Here is a 17,738-nt window from a genome sequence, read left to right as displayed (position 1 = left end):
CTTGTCATGAGGTGTCAGGCCCACCGAGCCCGGATGCGCCAAGAGGTGAGTAGTGATGGGAGTATCTCAGCCACTGACGACGACGATGGCTTCAGTTATGGATCTTTACGCTCTGGTACCTACATAGTACCTCAGTTCCCCCAACCTTTTCAACTTCGTCCCCGGATCTCAGTTTGTGATTATCCGTCCATGGATAATGCTTTGTGGCCCCCCATCTCTAATATCGCCGATGATTGCTGCTGTGGTGGGACCTTGGCGCTTCGGTTCTTGGTCTGCAGGTTTTGGCGAAATCCGGGGTTCGCTAAATAATGGGTGCTGCGGTATCTGAGAAAGGTATTATATGGGGTTTCCGGAACTGCGTGATCCACCACGAAAAGAGCCGTTATATCTACAAACTGGGAAAGTTGCGAAAACGAATCAATCAAGGATTATTATATCATATTCGACAAGACTGGTCTAGCTGCCGAAGTACTTTGGTAAGTCGTCAGATCTCCAGAACCTGGTATCAAGTAAATGGTATATTTTATAAGCCTAACCTTTGCTGGATAAGTTCCAATGGTCGGAAGAGTTGTATTAGACTGTAGCTCAGTAAGTACTCCGCATCTGATAATCCCGTATTCCCACCGCCTACTGTCGCTCCCCAGTTCCCCAACTTCTTAACTCCACATATTCGGGTAATATGGCAATTCCTTGATCACAATTATACCCAGTTGCGGGCGAAGACAACTTGGACCCGAAAAAAAAGATTATAAGAAACAGTCATATTTCGACCATGGATTATAAGACTCTTTGCTTCTCTACGTAAAACTTGAAGTTGATACACAGCGTCCAAGGTTGTTTCTATCGGCTATATCGTCGTTCTAACGTATTAGTTAGAACCAGTACCTGGGCATATCAGAGCTTACTGACGTGTTTTTCTTACGTGCATTTACTGTATTAGAACAACAGAGTAGAGGCTTCTCGGATCCCTTTCTTAGATCCACATAAGCACCTATCTACTCCAGTATCCGCTAGATCCATCCCTTCTATCATCGTCAATAGTTTCCCCTCTTTGCCTAGCCCGCCGGCAAAGCAATATATGGCAATGTTAGATCTTTGTTAATCACTTCTGCAAGAGGTAGTCATGGTTAAGGAGAAGATCAACAGTATTCGACTTCGAAAGATGATTAGGCTAGATTTAATATTGTGTTCTATGATCCTATTTATTGTTGAAGTAATATTCCCAACTACAATTTTCGATATTTACCTACCTGTTACCTAGCCTGTACTATACCTATCTCCAAGGTACCTTGGCTGCTTTAGTACTGGTTACCCCCGCCCCCCACACTTTCCCGCGCATGTAGAGCTACTTAGGTAGGTTAGGGAGTTTCTCCAATGCGGAGACTGCACAGAGGGGGACAGGGCACCCCGTCTCCATTCTCCGCGAATTGTTAGCAATGCTTGTTTATTTGCGTCTGGGGGCGGGGAATGCAGCTCAAGAAGATAATCTGACGCTGCATCTATACCTACCTAGGTAATCCATTGGACTTATACGCCTTACGCATACGTCTCGTCTATTCTCCTCTTTCCATGTACTTTACGACAGGCTGCAGCTCGCTTTCTATAGGCGCAGCATGCGCACCTTATGTTAGGTTAGGTTAGGTACATAAAGTGTCTTGCATTCAGACGAAATGAGGAGTAAGTACAAGTCGGTAAGTAAGACAAATTCGCTCTGAGTTCTCCTTGCAGTAATAGAACGCTTCTCCATTAGCTTACCAATCCCTGATACAGCGTTGGAGGAATGGATGGGTAGACTTTAGAATACCTACCTAAGGTAAGGTACCTAATACATATCACATACATGATGTAAGTTGGAGCCGGTGTAAGAGGTAACAATATACCGTTTCTGACCCGGCGCCACTTTTCTCTTATTCTTTTTTTTATGGCAGGTTCGGGTTTCACTCACAGGTAGACCGGCGGCTACCCCGTTACCTACTACAAGCATTTCCTTCACTAAAAAAAAAAAAAAGACTAAGTTACAACCTAATGATTTCCCCCATCTCCGCATCCTCCTCTCCGTCCCCCTCCTCATAATTCTACTCCTCCTCACTCCTCATCTACACACAACAATTTAGCACGAACCCCGAATTCAATCATCCACCCATACCGTGACTCTGCCCATCTCATCCCAGGCTCAATATACACTTCAGCTATCTCATTTGAATATTCTCTAAACCTATCCATCTTATTTTCAGTGTATTATACTGCCTCTAGGACATTAGAATCCACGTTCCAATCTCGGCCGTAGAAGTTCAGATCTAAAGAAAATACATAACAATACATATCTCCTCCTAACCCTCTCCCTCATCTCCACACGCGCTTTCATTCCTCGCACCTTCTCCGCGCCACCACTATCGAACCAATAAGCCTACCGGTAACGGTTGTCCTCCGCGTCGGTTAATTAACCCGGACTCATCAGTTTCGGCTTTCTGTGAGAAACGTATCAAATCGCGGCTTTGATCGTTACCAGGAGTTGACAGGTTACCTCAGCCCTACTAGTTTCGTACGATCATCCAAGCTCTTCTGGATCATCAAGCCTCGTTGATCACAAACGTTGGTCGCCAACTCGGCGAGCGGCCGATCACTTGGGGGAAGGTCCTGAGGACGAAGGTGGTGAGAGCTCGCGTTACGTACCGAGCATACTTAGAATCGATTGATGCTACATACATCTATCACGCTCATGAATTCATCTATCCGCTGGTCACCCCACAAGATATCCATTCCTCTTTCCGGCATAACTTCCTGGTCCTGGATCTCATCCCCTTCCGACTCAACCCCCACTTCCGAGTGTTGCGTGACTTTAATCTGCATTACACCCATAGTTTGTACAGGGACTTACCTTATACTAATTATTATCCTCTTATCCTGACCCCAAATGCGAACCATGCCTTCTATAGAAGGCTCTGGCGTCACTGGTACTGCCGAGGATGGCGTGGAAGGTCGGCAGCAGAAGCCCAAGACCCTACCGTGCAAGTTTTGCGACAAACGTTTTAGGTAAGGATCCCTAGGCTCATCTATGGACTTGTACTTCACCTATTCCCGCTGGCAATTTACTTACACCGTAATCTCCTAATTAGGCGAGTAGAACATGTTCAGCGTCACGAGAGAACTCATACCAAAGAGAAGCCATTCTCATGCGGGTGGGCTCGCTGTGGGAAGACGTTTGGACGTCGGTTAGTTAATTTGTTTCTTTATTTATCCTGCCCTTAACTACCTAAGTTGCCAATTCCTATTTGTGGTGGTCTACCTCGCCTTACCCACCGTCGTCCAACCACTTACCGTCTTTCGTGGGCGCTAAGCTACCCCCATCCCCCCTCAGGCCCTTGGGTCTCCTGCAAATAGGATACATACATGTCTTTCGACCTTAAAGCCTCTTATTTCCCTCTATAGTTTTATATACTAGCGGCCCCCTCCTTTTCAACTTCCACCTCATCTTCTTGTGAATATGCTTACATGGACATCAGGGATCTCCTCGTTCGTCACGAGAAACTCGTTCACCTCAATGAAGGGTCTAACAAGGACGGCAACCGGCCCCGGAAGCCGTCGACGGCCGGCGCTGCCCAACAGCCTCTATCGGCCGAGAGCCATGTCGATTCCGAAATGATGGGTATCCATCGGGCTCACCCACAGCACTATCATTCAGACTCTATGTCCTCTTCTGTGACTGTCCCTCCACTTGCTCCTGACCCTCGTCACTCCGCCAGGGCTGCTGCTTGCAATCTCGATCTTTTGTCTGATGCTGCCACCCAAATCGCTTCCGCGAATGAGGTTAACTCGATGCAGCCGATGATGACGGATATTGGACAACCAGGGACTGGTTTAACACGCATTAAGTCATACGACGAAGAAATACCATATACCGACCGCGGACGTGAGCCCGAAACTGTTACTATGTCACACGGGCTACCAAATGCCGCCGGGCCGTCTACCTTCGACGATTACAACCTCTTCCTAGACGAGTTTGCGACGTCATCTCACTTCCTCCCACAAGTCTTCGATGGGGATCTGGGAATGGGTATCTGGCCACGTCATCTTTCTGATATCCATCGGGGTGGGCTTTCAAAACCGTCGTCTCAGTTTCCTTCCCGTTTCCCGTCATTAGCCCCTGACCCGAGAGATCCCTCGGAAGGCGGGCCTAGGACACACGACGAATCGACGAGATCGCTGCCCATGCGAGTCTCCGTGATGGATCACACTGTTATCAAGAACCGGCTCGACGAATTCTCGTCCGTTTTACCGAATGACTTCATTTTTCCTTCTCGTCATACTCTCACCCGATTTTTGGAAGGGTATGTAAGCGGTTTCCACGAACACTTGCCGATACTGCATCTACCAACGATAACAGCTGCTGATCTGGCACCGGAACTTCTATTGGCGATTCTAGCAGTAGGCGCGCAATATAGATTCGAGAGCCATCGATCAAATGCTTTATGGTATGCAGCTAAAACCGTAGCGATTGAGCAAATTCGACGTCGTCATAGTCATGAAATTCACGGTTTGTTGCCAACTCCAGCGGCGTATAGCCCCCATTCTACGCGACCTTCTCCAAGCCATGGATTCCGCCATTCATTCAGTTCTGTTCAACAGGAACGTTCGATGACCCAAGATACGCACCGAGAGCCATAGTAAGAATACCCAACTGCATGCATTTTTACTTGGACGTTTTGACTGACTTTTTCTCTCAAGTTCTCCTAATACTCCACAATCTCGTATGGAAACCATCCAGGCTCTGCTATTATTATTTGCCGTCGGACTCTGGGGCGCCAAAGCTATTCTTCGTGAAGCCCTATCATTACAAAGCCTTCTGGCTCTTCTAGTACGCGAGGAAGGGTTTCTATCAGAATCGACGCAGACCGCCGACTGGGAGGCTTGGGTCCGAATAGAAGGAGCTAATCGTACAAAACTTATTGCGTACTGTTTCTTTAATCTCTGTAGTATCGCGTATAATATGCCGCCACTACTACTCACATCGGAACTCAACCTCACTCTCCCACATTCATCAAAACTCTGGAGAGCAGAGACTGCTTGGCAGTGGCAAGAAGCTCGTCAATCGTTCCCTAGTATGGATATACCACTCCAAGATGCGTTTGCGAGATTATTCAGTAGGCCACCACAAGGACCTCCAGCTTACATGTCCTCTCTTGGTAATTATATTCTCATCCATGCCATATTACAACATATCTTTCTCCTAAAGCAAACATCTTTTAACTCGGTGTCTCTCTTTGGTGGACTTCGCCACGATGACGTTGAGGATTGCTTTCAGGCCCTACGGATCTGGCAGATGAGTTTCGAACAGCATCAAGCGCGAATCACAGAAGGTAGCTACCAGAATGGGCAAGATTCGTTACCTGGTGGCTCTGTTACTTATAATTCGACTGCGCTCTGGCGCTTGGCTTCCATTCGGTTGTATACAGACTTGAGTCCCAGCAGGACCCTCGAAACAAGAGATGCGAATCAGATTGCGCAGGCTTTCCACGATGCACCGTATCTCGTTCGTAGCGTGCGCCTTAACCGGGCAGTTTTTCAAGCCGTCCATGCATTGTCTATGCTTGTTAAAATGGGCGTGAACTACGTAGCGAGAAGAAAGTCATCAGAATGGAGCATGCAACACTCACGTAAGCAATTACAGAAATTTATTATTAGTTCTTCCCCTTTTATTTGAAAACGCCAGTATACAAAAGAAATCCACCAGCTAACCTTTGGCGCAGTATGTAATCTGGAATGCGCTATCCTTCTTTCAAAATGGTTAATGACACTTGCTTCGATCGGCCCGACGGGTGCGCCTCCTGAGCCCGACGAACGAAACCTCCTCGAAATGCTGCGTCATATGTTGGACGAAACAGAGTTTGCGGTGCCGATCGACCCTTCGCTCTCAGGAGGCGCTCCGGGACACGGACCAGCAAACATGGATATGGCTGTGAACGACGGTTCGAAGTTGCGTCAGCTGGCCGTGGCCGTAATTCGGCTCTGGGCCGAAACATTCAAGGGGTCACATATCTTTGATATGGTAAAAGTAATTGGCGCTGGGTTAGAAGGATACGCAGACCTGATAGAGAAGCCGCGGGATAGAACGCCTCTAGGTCGGATGGGGCCTAATTCGGGGCTTGGCTGAGCGGACCGGACAACAAAGGAATTTACCTACGATGTTCTTCTCGAAGAGCTGTGCGCGGTAAACGACAAATAGGTACGACACATCCTAGCCGAACTTGGGCTCGGAATTAAATTCTCGCCTTTAATCCTGGCTATCTAACCGACGTCTTGAGAAGTTTGGGGATGGTTGTACTTTTGGCCGAATATTATTAAGTGCTAGGCCGCAATGGGGAACCATGCTGGGCGTCGCAAATCCGAAACGGGCAATAACCGCAAGTAACGCTGTCGGGTTGGGGCGTATGATGACCTCCAACAATGGCCTCTTATGGAGATAGGTAGTGGTTAGAAGGAGTAATATGTTCCGACTATTAATAACATCCTAGGAGGTTAATTACAAGCGCGGGAATGGGGGCAGTGGGATGGGGCGGGGAGCTGCCGTGGACCATCCCAAATTAGCAAAATAGCAAAGGAACATAATGATTGCAGCTAAACAATGAACGCCTACCTATCTTCTTGACCATTTCCTCTTTGGACCAACGTAAACTTATCAAATTTACCTAGGTATACTAAGTACACACTACATATATGTACGATGTACCTAAGTACAGTTAGGTAGTATGTCGTGGAAAATGGAACCGGGTAGGTAAATGTTAGGGGTGATTGATGTTCCTATTTTTAGTTGATGAGGATTTGGTACCTACAATACCGTAGGTACTTAGGACCATTGAAAATCGCTGGCTAATTCACGTGATAGCGTGTTCCCCCTTTGCCAACCCCGCGATCTCCGCAACGCGTTTCTAACTCTATCAATTGCCACTCTGCAACATACCGACGCCTTATTGTATTTGAATGTTGACCTAAGAAAATTCAATTAACAATCCCAACGCGCAAGTAAATTAACCTAATTGAAATATGGCCCCTAAGAAACGTACTGTAACCGAAGCAGCTTCGACGCCGGAGATCAATCGCAACTCTCGTCGCAGATCCAACCGCATCAGCCTCAGCAGTAAAAAAAGTACCTACTTCGAGGATAATAATGACTCCGATGAAGAGTTACCGCCTCGTAAAGCTGTTAAAGTTAGCGCCAAAGAGAGCTCTTCTAGACGAAGAAAAACCAAAGCCAACGTAGAGGATGAGGATGATGAATTACAGTATAACGACGATGAAAACACATCCGAGGATGAGGATGAGGATGGAGACGCCGCGTCTGAAGAGGACAACTCTGGAAGTGAAGCAAGTGTGCCAGTGAAACCAAAAAGGGGCCGCGGAAAACCTCCAAAACAACAGACTAAGACTACCGCGACTACGAAGAAGTCTAATAAAAAAGCGCGGGTTCCGGAAAGACCGAAGACTGTAGAAAAGTCTCGGGGTTCGACGAAGACAAAAAAGGAGGCCGATTCTGAAGAGGATAGTGATGATGACGACGATGACGATGAGAATCGTATCACCTTCATCCCAGGTAAGGATTTATTATCTATTTCCCTGGTGGCCTTTTGAAAAGCGCTGAAGCATTGAGAAAAAACGGCTTTGATTCTAATTTAGCGACCATAGCAATCCAATTAAGAGACACTGGTGGTGTGGACTATGAGGATATTCGACTCCATAAAAACACCTTCCTTTTCCTCAAAGATCTTAAAGCCAACAATCAGCGAAGCTGGCTTAAAAGTATGTGCATTTTTCTATCCGTTTCCTAGAATATCATATAGTCAAGTCAACCCTCGTGTTATCCGCATCTGCTATTTCTCTATTCTGACTCGACGTAACTATCCACAGAATACGATGAAGAATATAGAAGGTCACTCAAAGACTGGGAGTCGTTCGTGGAGACCCTTACGACTAGGATCACCGAGGCTGATGAGACCATTCCATGGTTACCGATCAAAGACGTCGTCTTCCGGATATACCGAGATATTCGGTTCAGTAAAGACCAGACACCATATAAGGTATGTCTAGGTACCTAATCCATCCATTCCGCCGTCCCGACTATTTCCCCATAAATGGGACTTTATTCTAATGGCGGGAATTCCCCATGAACAGCCTCATTACTCCGCAGCATGGTCACGAACGGGTCGAAAAGGCCCATACGCCTGCTATTACGTACACGTCGAGCCCGGCCGGTGTCTGGTAGGCGGAGGCCTATGGCACCCAGAGGCCGATTCGTTAGCCCGATTGCGCGCGAGCGTCGACGAGCGACCCCACCGTCTCATTCGAGTTCTCATGAACCCGGCGTTTCGCAAGACATTCCTACCTAACGCGAAGGCCGGCAACGAGAAGTCCGTGGTAGCCGCGTTCGCGGCGCATAACCAGACGGACGCGCTCAAGACAAAACCAAAGGTATCTCTCCCTTTTCTCCTACTAGTTCAAGGTGTTATGTATGTATAGGAAGCGTATAATACTCACCGAACTTTCGGCAGGGCTTCCACCCGGACCACAAGTATATCGAGCTTTTGAAGCTGCGCAACTACACCATCACCAAGCAGCTCGACGAGTCGGACTTTCTCGCCGACGATGCGCAGGACAAGGTGATGGGCATTATCTCGGCCATGGTTGAATTTGTGAGTTGCCTTAGGTGGACCTGCTATATATATATGGCTTTTTGACTTGGTCTGTCTACTCGGGATTATAACGCGCTAACCGAGATACGAACCAAGGTCACGTTTCTGAATAGCGTCGTCAGGCCGGATCCTGGCGCCGATAGCGATTCTGATGAGTTAGGTGGCGGGACGGAAGAGCATGAAGATGGAGAAGATGGAGAGGGTGAAGAAGATGAAGAATAGGGAATAGGTAATACTGTTTGTTTGCCTTGTGTCAGATCCGGTGACGGCTATATTACGGGAACCTGATAAATACGGTTAACGGGTTGTGAATAATGTTTGTATAATACGATATGATACTTTCTGCCGTCTTATGCAGTATCCAGATGGAAGGTGCCCTAATGTGTCTTACCTACAGCTTCTGCAGTTTCCCGTCGCATTAGGTACAAGAGGAACCCGCAGTGGTAGTTGCAATTTTTACACATAGCGCCGCCCACTTGCCATTTAGTCCAGACCCACGATGTAGGAAGCCCTTGCCCTACGTGCAAACTTAGGTACCTACCTACCTACCTAACCCTCTGGCCTCACATTTAAAATCGGTATCATCTAAAGCGCATAGCATGTCTCAGTTCGTCTAGTGGTTAGGATACGGGCTTGTCACGCCCGTGACCGGGGTTCAATTCCCCGACTGAGAGCTCTTTTTTTTTTTTTTTTTTTTTTTTTTGTATGTATTATTTTTTTTTCGTCTCCATTCGCACTCTCTCACGCTTATGATTATCCATACGTACCTTGCATATGCATTTGGCAACATAGAGTTGTGTACATTCATCTGTAAATTATTTAGGGGTGCTTCCCGAGTAGCATTCCTGCGGTGTAAATTTCCTCCCTTTAAATTCCTAAAAATTTGTGATAAGTTTTCATTGCCTCTTACTCGTGCAATCAGTCCGGCAGCCCCGTTGATAGACTAGGCGGCAGATCCTCGTTTCTCGTACCCCAATCACTTTCTGTAGGCCCTAACACGAACTCCAGCGTGCCGCCCTTCAGGAAGAAGTCGTGCTTGATCCAATTCCGGGTGTATGACTTCCCGTTCAACCTCACCCTCTGTACGTAAATGTTGCGGTATTGCGGCGCGTCAAACCCGCCGACGTTGCGCAGTATCGCCGGCTTCCCGGACGGCGTCTGGATGCTGACCTGCCGGAACATGGGTGCCGTGAGCAGGTACACGTCCTGGCCGGCGACTGGGTAGAACCCCATGAAGGCGAACGCCGTGAAGGCTCCCATTGCGCAGTCGTCGTTGCCCGGGATCCCGTTGATGCTGCTGTTGAACTGCCCCGGGATGTACTGGTGCAGCCAGTAGTTGCTGCGGCCGGGCCGTCCGGCGTAGTGGAATTGGAACGTCGTGAGGAAATTCGGCTCGTTGCCCATGTAGTTGATCCCCGACGAGTGGAAGAAGTCGAGTCGCTCGACGAAGGTCTCGTGCCCTCCTAGCGCTTCTATAAGCGCGGCCATATCTTGTGGCACGTAGAACGTATATAGCCATGGACTACCCTCGTAAGTCTCATATTGAGTGTCAAAATAACAGCTGTGCTGTTGATATATGGGACTGCACAGTCGCGTGTTCTAGTGCGCAGGTTCGAGTTAGTAACGCTCTGTCATTAATACGAAGTAGACAAGATGGGGATAATAGTTCAAGATTTCACATAAAGATGGGATGAGATGACATTCGAGGAGAGTTCTGAGAAACTAACCTGGTATCGCCAAGTACCATTGCGGAACCGCGGCTGCAAGAAGCCCTTAAACGTCGACATTTGAACGGTGCCAGCTTCATCGCGGTACCGATCCTCCTGTTCCGGGTTGAACAGATTCTTCCAGTTTCGACTGCGCTGCAAATACTTAGTCTCGTCGTTCTTATGACCGAGCCCCCTCGCCATCAACGCGATCACGAAGTCGTCGTACGCGTATTCCACCGTCCGCGAAATGCCTCGACTCATCGGGCCCGTTCCATTCTTATCTTGATCGTCGTATGGGACGTATCCCAGCGTGTGCCAGCTCACGAGGCTGCCGCGTCCGGTCGTGGACCAATCTTTCGGTTCCACCTCCGCGTCGGAGACGACGGCCTCGTAACCTAGGTTCCAGTCGATCCCGTCCGTGAGGTTTTTTATGAAGGCATCTGCGAGTACTACATCGGCATTAGAGCCTCCTTGTGTGTAGCCTTTGCTAAAACTCATGCGACAATCAGGTAGCTTTCCTTCGTGCTTGTATATGTCAATTAGGGATCGCACCATCTTCGTCTGAATTTTGGGGTCAACTATAGTAAGTAGAGGGTGTTGCGCACGGAACGAATCCCATATGCAGTAAAAGGAATCGTAGTACGGTTCATTCGACTCCCAGAGCTGGTTTTCCCCGGTGTAGTCTTGGGGTGAGATTAACGCTCGGTAAAGTCCCGACCAAAATGTGGTAAGGAATTCGTGGCTCATACCAGAGTGATCGGGCATGATCACAGACAGCTTGTCCCTCCAAGCTTTCTCAGCGGCTTTCACCACGTCATCGAAGCCAAAGTTTGGGATTTCCACCTCTGCGTTGTGGCAGGCCTGCTGTACGGATATGAACGACAGGCCCACCCGAGCCACGATCTGCTCCGAGTGCGCGAAATGTATCCAAGCACCAGCTGAGCCAGACGGAATGTAAAAATTATTTGCCACATGTCCCACAGCCTGAATTTCATCAGTAACATTGGTTTGTAGGAAAACCCCCGTCTTTCGAATATCAGCGCCCCGGAAATCTGCACAGACATGCGCGGTGTACGATCCGCGGCCAAACGACGGGCTAAACGAACCATTTCCTGTTATCCTTCCTGTTTCTGGATTTACTTGAATGTCACCCCCGGTTCGGGAATTGCCCAGATCCATCAAGTCCAAAAGAAGCAGAGGGTTAGTAGGTACCATGGCCTTATGCGATAGTACCTCTGCGGCCTTAGGGAGGCTGAATCTGTAAAGCGTGGCGTGTTCGGTTGCTGTCATCTCAGCGTGGACTGAGTTGTTGAGGCTGATAGCAAAATATCCCGGCCGTGCTGTCGCCGAATGTTTTATTCTTGGAACGCCTCTACCGATATATGTATATTTACACTGAGCGAAATCATCCTCAGGGCATCCTGGATGCACAAAAAGAGGGAAGTTTCCCAATGAAGGGCTCTGATATTACTAGTTAGATTTATTCGGGTAGGTAGTAGTGTTCATCAGACTCACCCCTCCGGTGCCTTGAGATACGTTAGCAAGTTGTACTATGCAAGTTTTCTGAGTCCCGACTTACCTGAGTCGTGTAAGTGTGAGAAGCCTTGGATGTCAGAGTCGTCCGAGACAAATCCTGCGGCTATTTCTCCACGATCGCTCGTGTCGGCTACGGCTTTCGCCATGCCTAGATGAGGTAGTTAGTATCTTGGAAGAAGTTGAGTGTTTAACCCCCGAAGAGACTCACCATACGGCAGCGTCGCGCCGGGGAAGACATGCCCTATAAGAGTAAAATGAGTTAACGGAGCGCCCCAGCGATAGGCCTCAGTTGGTATATATCATAATTACCTCCGTTCACGGTGCCTATGAGAGGGTCTACATATCGCAAGATGTCATCGCTATATTTCCATGATGAGCCTTTAATGGTTTGCAAAAGAGTATTCGGAGAATTCAACCTGTTAGGAATCGAGACCCAGACTAGTAAACCCACTATGGGTACGACGATAAGAAATCGCCGCCATCGCGGGAGGCTCTTGAGGAACAGCATCCTAGAGAATCGAGAATTACCCGCTGAAGCTTCGCTCGCGGGATCTGATTCACGTTTCGATTCTATATGACGGCGCGGATGCAAGAGCCATTGGTACCAAGTCTTGGGCCTCAATCTTTAACAAGTTCGTGGACGTGTTAGCGATCGCAATACAATAGGAGGTACCTAAGGTTAGGTAGATATGTAGGTTGTTATTGTTTTTATTTAGACCTCCTTACCTTGGATCGCTCTGGGGTGAAGACGGATCCATCAGGACTCGAACATAAAGTTCACCAGTCCAGCTAGATATTTCATAACCCGCCTCGCATAAGCCCGCCCGTCTTGAAATGAACTACAACTATGTAATTGACAAATGTGCTGAATAACAGTTCTTGGCAATAAGGGGAATCCGGCTGAATTGTAATCGGGTGACATCGGCACATACCTAAGCATCTAAGCTTTAAGAGCCACTCTGGCGCCCTCTAAAATACGGTGTAATTGGTGGCCGGAAAGGGGTAGGCCGCACTCTAGCCACTCCTAGGTTCGAAAAAGGAGCATGTTCTTCCGGCTCAGTACGTTGAAAAAGCACTAGTTATGAATTTTAATAGCTTAATTTTTTTTAAGCTTTTTCATATTCTCTTGTCACTAAATATAATATATTGATTTACTTGGCATGTTTTTTTTTTGTTAAAAAAAAAAAAGAAAGAATGGAACAAACGTTATAGGTTAAAATCAACATTGTTCGCTACAAGAAGCGCATCGCTGCCGGGGGGCGGGGGCGGGGGCGGGGCGGACTTAGCGGATCACTAACCGGAGAGACTATGGAATTACAGTAGGTTACTGTGTTATCCCTTATAGCGCAGAGCACCTATAGGTGCCTCAATAAAATGGCTCAGATCAAAGCCGGCTCAGAAGTATAAGTGATGATCACCGCTTAAGCCAATAAAAGTGCATAGACAATCAATCTTTCAGGATCTATATGTTAATTCTTATTTACCTAGATATCATTGGAAATATACAATTAAAATAAGGTATGCATATCTACAGATTTAACACAATTCCAATGTTAAGAATATAACATTGATTCCGAAAGAATAATCACCCCTCTTCTTTCAAATGATACTTTCCAGATATTTCAATTTTTGTTCCTTCGTTTCCAATGCATTAAAAATAACAGCTTCTCTTCCCTTTTCGAGGGCTTTGCAGGCGGCAGCAAATTTCCCAGGGTCTATTTCGTTAACCAAATATTTAGAAAAATACCTGATGGCCTTTTCAAGATCGTCAGCACCCTCTGCTCGCCGAACTCCAAAGCTAGATTGTATTCGGCAGCTAGATTCAAGAAAAGCCCTCTCAAATGATTCAAGATCTACCTGTTGCCCAGGCCTTTTAGCTGGTCGATTACTATAAAGAGACTTGTGTAATGGATTGTTTTCGACGGCTAAATTGCCAGAAGACTCGCGACTTTCAAAGCCATTAACACCTTCGTCGCCGTTATCTTCTTCGTCAGTCTCTTGACGATTTTCTTGACGATTTTCCCGGCGGTTCTCTGGACAAAATCGTAAAGAATTCACTGAGGTCCCTACACGATCATAATGGGTAAGCTCCTGCCCTGGCTCTACAGCATAAGCCCCTGTCGGCTTATCGGCAGGGAAGGCTCGCGCATATATCTCTTTATTTCCCAGGGGTGTTTTACGCAGCCATTTTCCTGTAGGGTATATCCGTAAAAACGATTCCCATTGTTCGTCGGACAAGATCGGACAGCCTTTTCCATCTTCGCCGTTGCCGTTAGCGAATTGGTTGACCAGGGCTTGGTATTCAAGATAGCGTCTTCGTTCGGATTTGCGCTTATGCATCATGAGTTCCCGAGACCAGGGCCTAACAGGGTCGGCCTTTTGCATGGCTTCAAGCAAACGCGGCCAAGCTGGAGCCCACATTTGGGGGCGGTGGGAGTTGAACAGACCCTCGTTCGTTAAAGCAGCCAAATTAGCCATGTAAACCGCCGTCAATTCGGTGGTCCATCTTGCACGAATAGGCGTGAATGTCGAATCGTTCGGGGACATTGTATGATATTGTGCTGCGTTCAATAATACATAGTAAGGTAAGAGGGAGAAAAAAGATAAAAATAAAAAAGGGTTAGAAGCTTGGATTAAAACGTTTAAAGAAAAATAGGCAAGGTACCGCGTTTTGAGCTTAATCTAGATTAGGTCTAGCCTTAGCAATAGTGAAAATATACCATGGGTACTTTCTATCCAACACAATTTATATGGAGCTCACTTGTATCTATTTTCTCCGATTCGTAAGCATGGCTTAAAGGTTTCTCCAAGACTTTGGGATTGTTCTAGTACTTAGATAAGTACCTAGGTACCGTTATGCTTCCATCCTTCACAGGTTCACCCGCAACGGCGGAATCCTATGAAGAAACAGGTAGTAATGGGCCAATCAGATGAAATACCTATAGGTCATACCATCTTACCTCACGCCCTTGACGGCGGAATTAATCAAATCAATCAACTTACAATAGACTTTCCATAACTCTCCGTCACCTGCGAAAATCGTCAATGACGAGCAATGGTTGACACTCCAGGCGAAGAGCCGTCTGCGGCAATAACCCCAAACACAGGTAATCACGAAACATTAACCAGACGGAGGAAAATACGCAAAGGGACGCGATCTTGTTGGGAATGTAAGCGGCGGAAAATAAGGTGCATATTTGTGTCTTCCGAACAAAATGCTTGTACTAGTTGCCAACGTCGCAGGGTATCTTGCATTACGCAGGATATGCCCGAAGATCTGTCTCCTGGAAAAACAGGCAATCGACATCTCTCCGACCGCATCTCAAGAGTTGAAGACATAGTCAAAGACTTTCTTGCTGATAAAGACGGTGGCGGGACAATCCAGGTTGGAGAAGAGATACGGCAAGACAGATGCTCAAAGAGCAACAACCCGGCACCTTCTTCATCTTTTCCAATTCCTCTCACTCCTGTAAAGGTAAGGTATCAACCGATTGCACGATAAACTTTCACTTGTCACCGTTTAAAATCTCATCCGGTCCACCCGAAGCCCCCCCTTACTCATGTCTCTGAACTTACAAAGTGCAGTATAGGGCGTACTTGATAAGCCCGAGAACGAGATAGTGCTTCATCACTTACTCAAAGCTTTTCCATCTGAAGAGGATACCAGCATTCTGCTCAGGGGGAGCGCTATACCGTCGCTTTATATCGATGTGCTTAACACCCAGCCACATAGCAAGCAGACCCTCGAGGCTCTTACAAAACCTTTATTTACAGGCGAAGTCCCTAGCTTCACGGCTCACCCCGCCGTTGTAGCTAGGTATCTGCTCGTGTTTGCAATCACTTTGCAAACCCCGTCTAGCGAAAGCTTGTTCGGCCTTTCGGAGCCACATGACGTGCTCATGCGTCGGTTGACGACAGCTGCTAGGATGTGGGTAACCACAAACGAAGAGATGCACGGAACCGTCGAGTGTTTGGTCTGTATCATTCTGGAAGGTATATTTGAGACGAATTGTGGCAATCTTCGTCGGGCTTGGGCTGTTTATCGCAGAGCAATAACGGTTGCCCAGCTAATGGGCTTCCATCGCTCACCAATACCAGCATATAAACTGATTGATCCGAAGCTCAATGTTGATCCCAAGTTCATGTGGTTCCGTATTGTATATATGGACCGCTATCTCAGCTTACTCCTCGGTTTACCTCAAGGCACATCTGATAGGAGTATAGGAGTTCCATCCGTTTTACGGCACGAGCCACCCATGGGCCACTTCGAACGTGCGCTCACGGCCATCGCATCTCGTATTTTGGAACGCAACGAAAGTACCTTCGTTGCCAGCGAAATCGCAACAACCCTGTCCATCGACTCTGACTTGTTGAGTGTGTCAAAAAGCATGCCAGCAAGCTTCTGGCGACCGGCGAATTTCCACAATATCACGCTCGGATCTCCCGAGAGCGTCCTAGAAATAACACGTTTAGCAGCTCAGGTGTATTATTATGGCCTAGTAATCCAGCTTCATTTGCCGTATATGATGCGACTAGGTGGCAACACGGAGCACGAGTATAGCAAGGTCGCTTGTGTTAATGCTAGCCGGGAGATAATGACGCGCTTTATTTCTCACCGAAGCTTTAACCCTAGATCATCCTGTTCGCGACCCGTGGACTTCTTCGCACTCTTAGCGGCAATGACTCTCCTTCTCGCCCACCTTGACGCTCATCATCGCCGAGAAGCAACCAACTTCTTGGCGCATCAACGCCTTGGCGACCGCGCCATGTTGGAGGAGGCTTTGGAAAAAATGGATGGCGTGACTAAACTGAGCAAGGACTCGATAACAGAAAAGAGCGCCGGGTTGATTCGACGGCTACTTCATATCGAGGCGGATGCAGCTAACGGAAGCAGCTATATTACTAGAAGCGAAGGAGTAGAACAAAATGCGGAAGAAGGGATGAATATAAATGAAGAACTCCGCTTGCGCATCCCGTACGTTGGCGTCATCAAGATTGGTCGTCAAGGCTACACATCCTTAACGGACCCGCGCGAATTGGGACAGATGGACACACATTTAGAAGCGCCCGAATTCGAGCAGTCGATGCCAGAAATATTCAGTCCCAATCAGGACAACAACATTCCACATCCTCATACCGGGACTTCTCCGATAATGGATGGCGTGAATGATTGGGGCTTCCAGGGAGTTGACATGGCGTTTTTCGACAATTTAATGAGAGGAACATCCTTTTTAGATGCTACGAGGTTGGAGCAGTAGCATGTCGAGGATTTGCCCGGAGCTACCGATGGTAATAAGGAATAAACATCTCCAAATTTTGAAGGGTTCTTGTTGAAACTCGCAAGTGCGCTATTGACCCTGACTTTTACCATCATAGCTAGACGTCTAATAGATACGGCTACGGCAAGGAGCTTCTAAGCTTGTCCAGATGGGTATCGCAAAGTCGTAAATAACCAGTAACTGCCTCCTACACATCAAATCAGTACTAAGAGAAGCCGGATCAACTAATATAGCTACTCCCCGTCCCCCCTAGTTAAATTAAAGACCAAGCCTCCGTATTGCCTACACGATTGGTTGAACGAAAATGACTGCAGACCTACCCAGCCTCCTTGGCAACCCTTCTAAGCTCTTATAAACGTACCTAGTAACTGCATTTCTTAATATACAATCTCGGCGAATTAAGATCAAGAGAGTGATCGCGATGCAGCTAGGAGGATAATACAACCGCATCAGTTTCGACTCATCTACCTGCTTACAACCAAGGATAGAGGTGAGACTTTCTTTTCTCCTCTGATCCCAAGTTTTGGATT

The 17,738-nt window shown here is 47.5% G+C and overlaps 5 protein-coding genes and 1 non-coding gene across 6 annotated transcripts; 4 read left to right on the top strand and 2 right to left on the bottom strand.

Moving 5' to 3' along the window:
• Positions 1–3,200: 3,200 nt before the first annotated feature.
• Positions 3,201–6,654, top strand: F4812DRAFT_39376 (uncharacterized protein). The gene is made up of 3 exons (XM_047932143.1): positions 3,201–4,664; positions 4,726–5,654; positions 5,748–6,654. The coding sequence occupies exons 1-3, from the start codon at positions 3,493–3,495 to the stop codon at positions 6,149–6,151; spliced, it is 2,505 nt and encodes an 834-aa protein (XP_047795418.1). The 5' UTR covers positions 3,201–3,492; the 3' UTR covers positions 6,152–6,654.
• Positions 6,655–6,929: 275 nt separating this feature from the next.
• F4812DRAFT_411614 (uncharacterized protein) lies at positions 6,930–9,275 on the top strand. The gene is made up of 6 exons (XM_047932636.1): positions 6,930–7,588; positions 7,681–7,794; positions 7,903–8,072; positions 8,167–8,463; positions 8,544–8,684; positions 8,781–9,275. Exons 1-6 carry the CDS (start codon positions 7,042–7,044, stop codon positions 8,904–8,906), a joined length of 1,395 nt encoding a protein of 464 aa, XP_047795417.1. The 5' UTR covers positions 6,930–7,041; the 3' UTR covers positions 8,907–9,275.
• An 11-nt stretch (positions 9,276–9,286) lies between these two features.
• Positions 9,287–9,358, top strand: F4812DRAFT_t7. The gene has a single exon. It is a non-coding gene; the product is annotated as a tRNA-Asp (tRNA).
• A 7-nt stretch (positions 9,359–9,365) lies between these two features.
• F4812DRAFT_411611 (glycoside hydrolase family 92 protein) lies at positions 9,366–13,089 on the bottom strand. Its single transcript, XM_047932635.1, has 7 exons — positions 12,656–13,089; positions 12,239–12,552; positions 12,138–12,170; positions 11,973–12,077; positions 11,909–11,919; positions 10,412–11,854; positions 9,366–10,283 (listed from the first exon to the last, which is right to left on the bottom strand). Exons 1-7 carry the CDS (start codon positions 12,685–12,687, stop codon positions 9,603–9,605), a joined length of 2,619 nt encoding a protein of 872 aa, XP_047795416.1. The 5' UTR covers positions 12,688–13,089; the 3' UTR covers positions 9,366–9,602.
• Positions 13,090–13,325: 236 nt separating this feature from the next.
• Positions 13,326–14,806, bottom strand: F4812DRAFT_411608 (uncharacterized protein). Its single transcript, XM_047932634.1, has 2 exons — positions 13,669–14,806; positions 13,326–13,447 (listed from the first exon to the last, which is right to left on the bottom strand). The coding sequence occupies exons 1-2, from the start codon at positions 14,474–14,476 to the stop codon at positions 13,410–13,412; spliced, it is 846 nt and encodes a 281-aa protein (XP_047795415.1). The 5' UTR covers positions 14,477–14,806; the 3' UTR covers positions 13,326–13,409.
• Positions 14,755–17,339, top strand: F4812DRAFT_39322 (uncharacterized protein). Its single transcript, XM_047932140.1, has 3 exons — positions 14,755–15,118; positions 15,192–15,404; positions 15,520–17,339. The coding sequence occupies exons 2-3, from the start codon at positions 15,195–15,197 to the stop codon at positions 17,185–17,187; spliced, it is 1,878 nt and encodes a 625-aa protein (XP_047795414.1). The 5' UTR covers positions 14,755–15,118; positions 15,192–15,194; the 3' UTR covers positions 17,188–17,339.
• Positions 17,340–17,738: the final 399 nt, after the last annotated feature.

The sequence above is a fragment of the Daldinia caldariorum genome (assembly GCF_022478825.1).
Source record: "Daldinia caldariorum strain CBS 122874 unplaced genomic scaffold F4812scaffold_1, whole genome shotgun sequence".
NCBI lineage: Eukaryota > Fungi > Ascomycota > Sordariomycetes > Xylariales > Hypoxylaceae > Daldinia > Daldinia caldariorum.
Note: the sequence above shows the minus strand (reverse complement) of the source record. Positions and strands in the feature narration are given on the sequence as shown.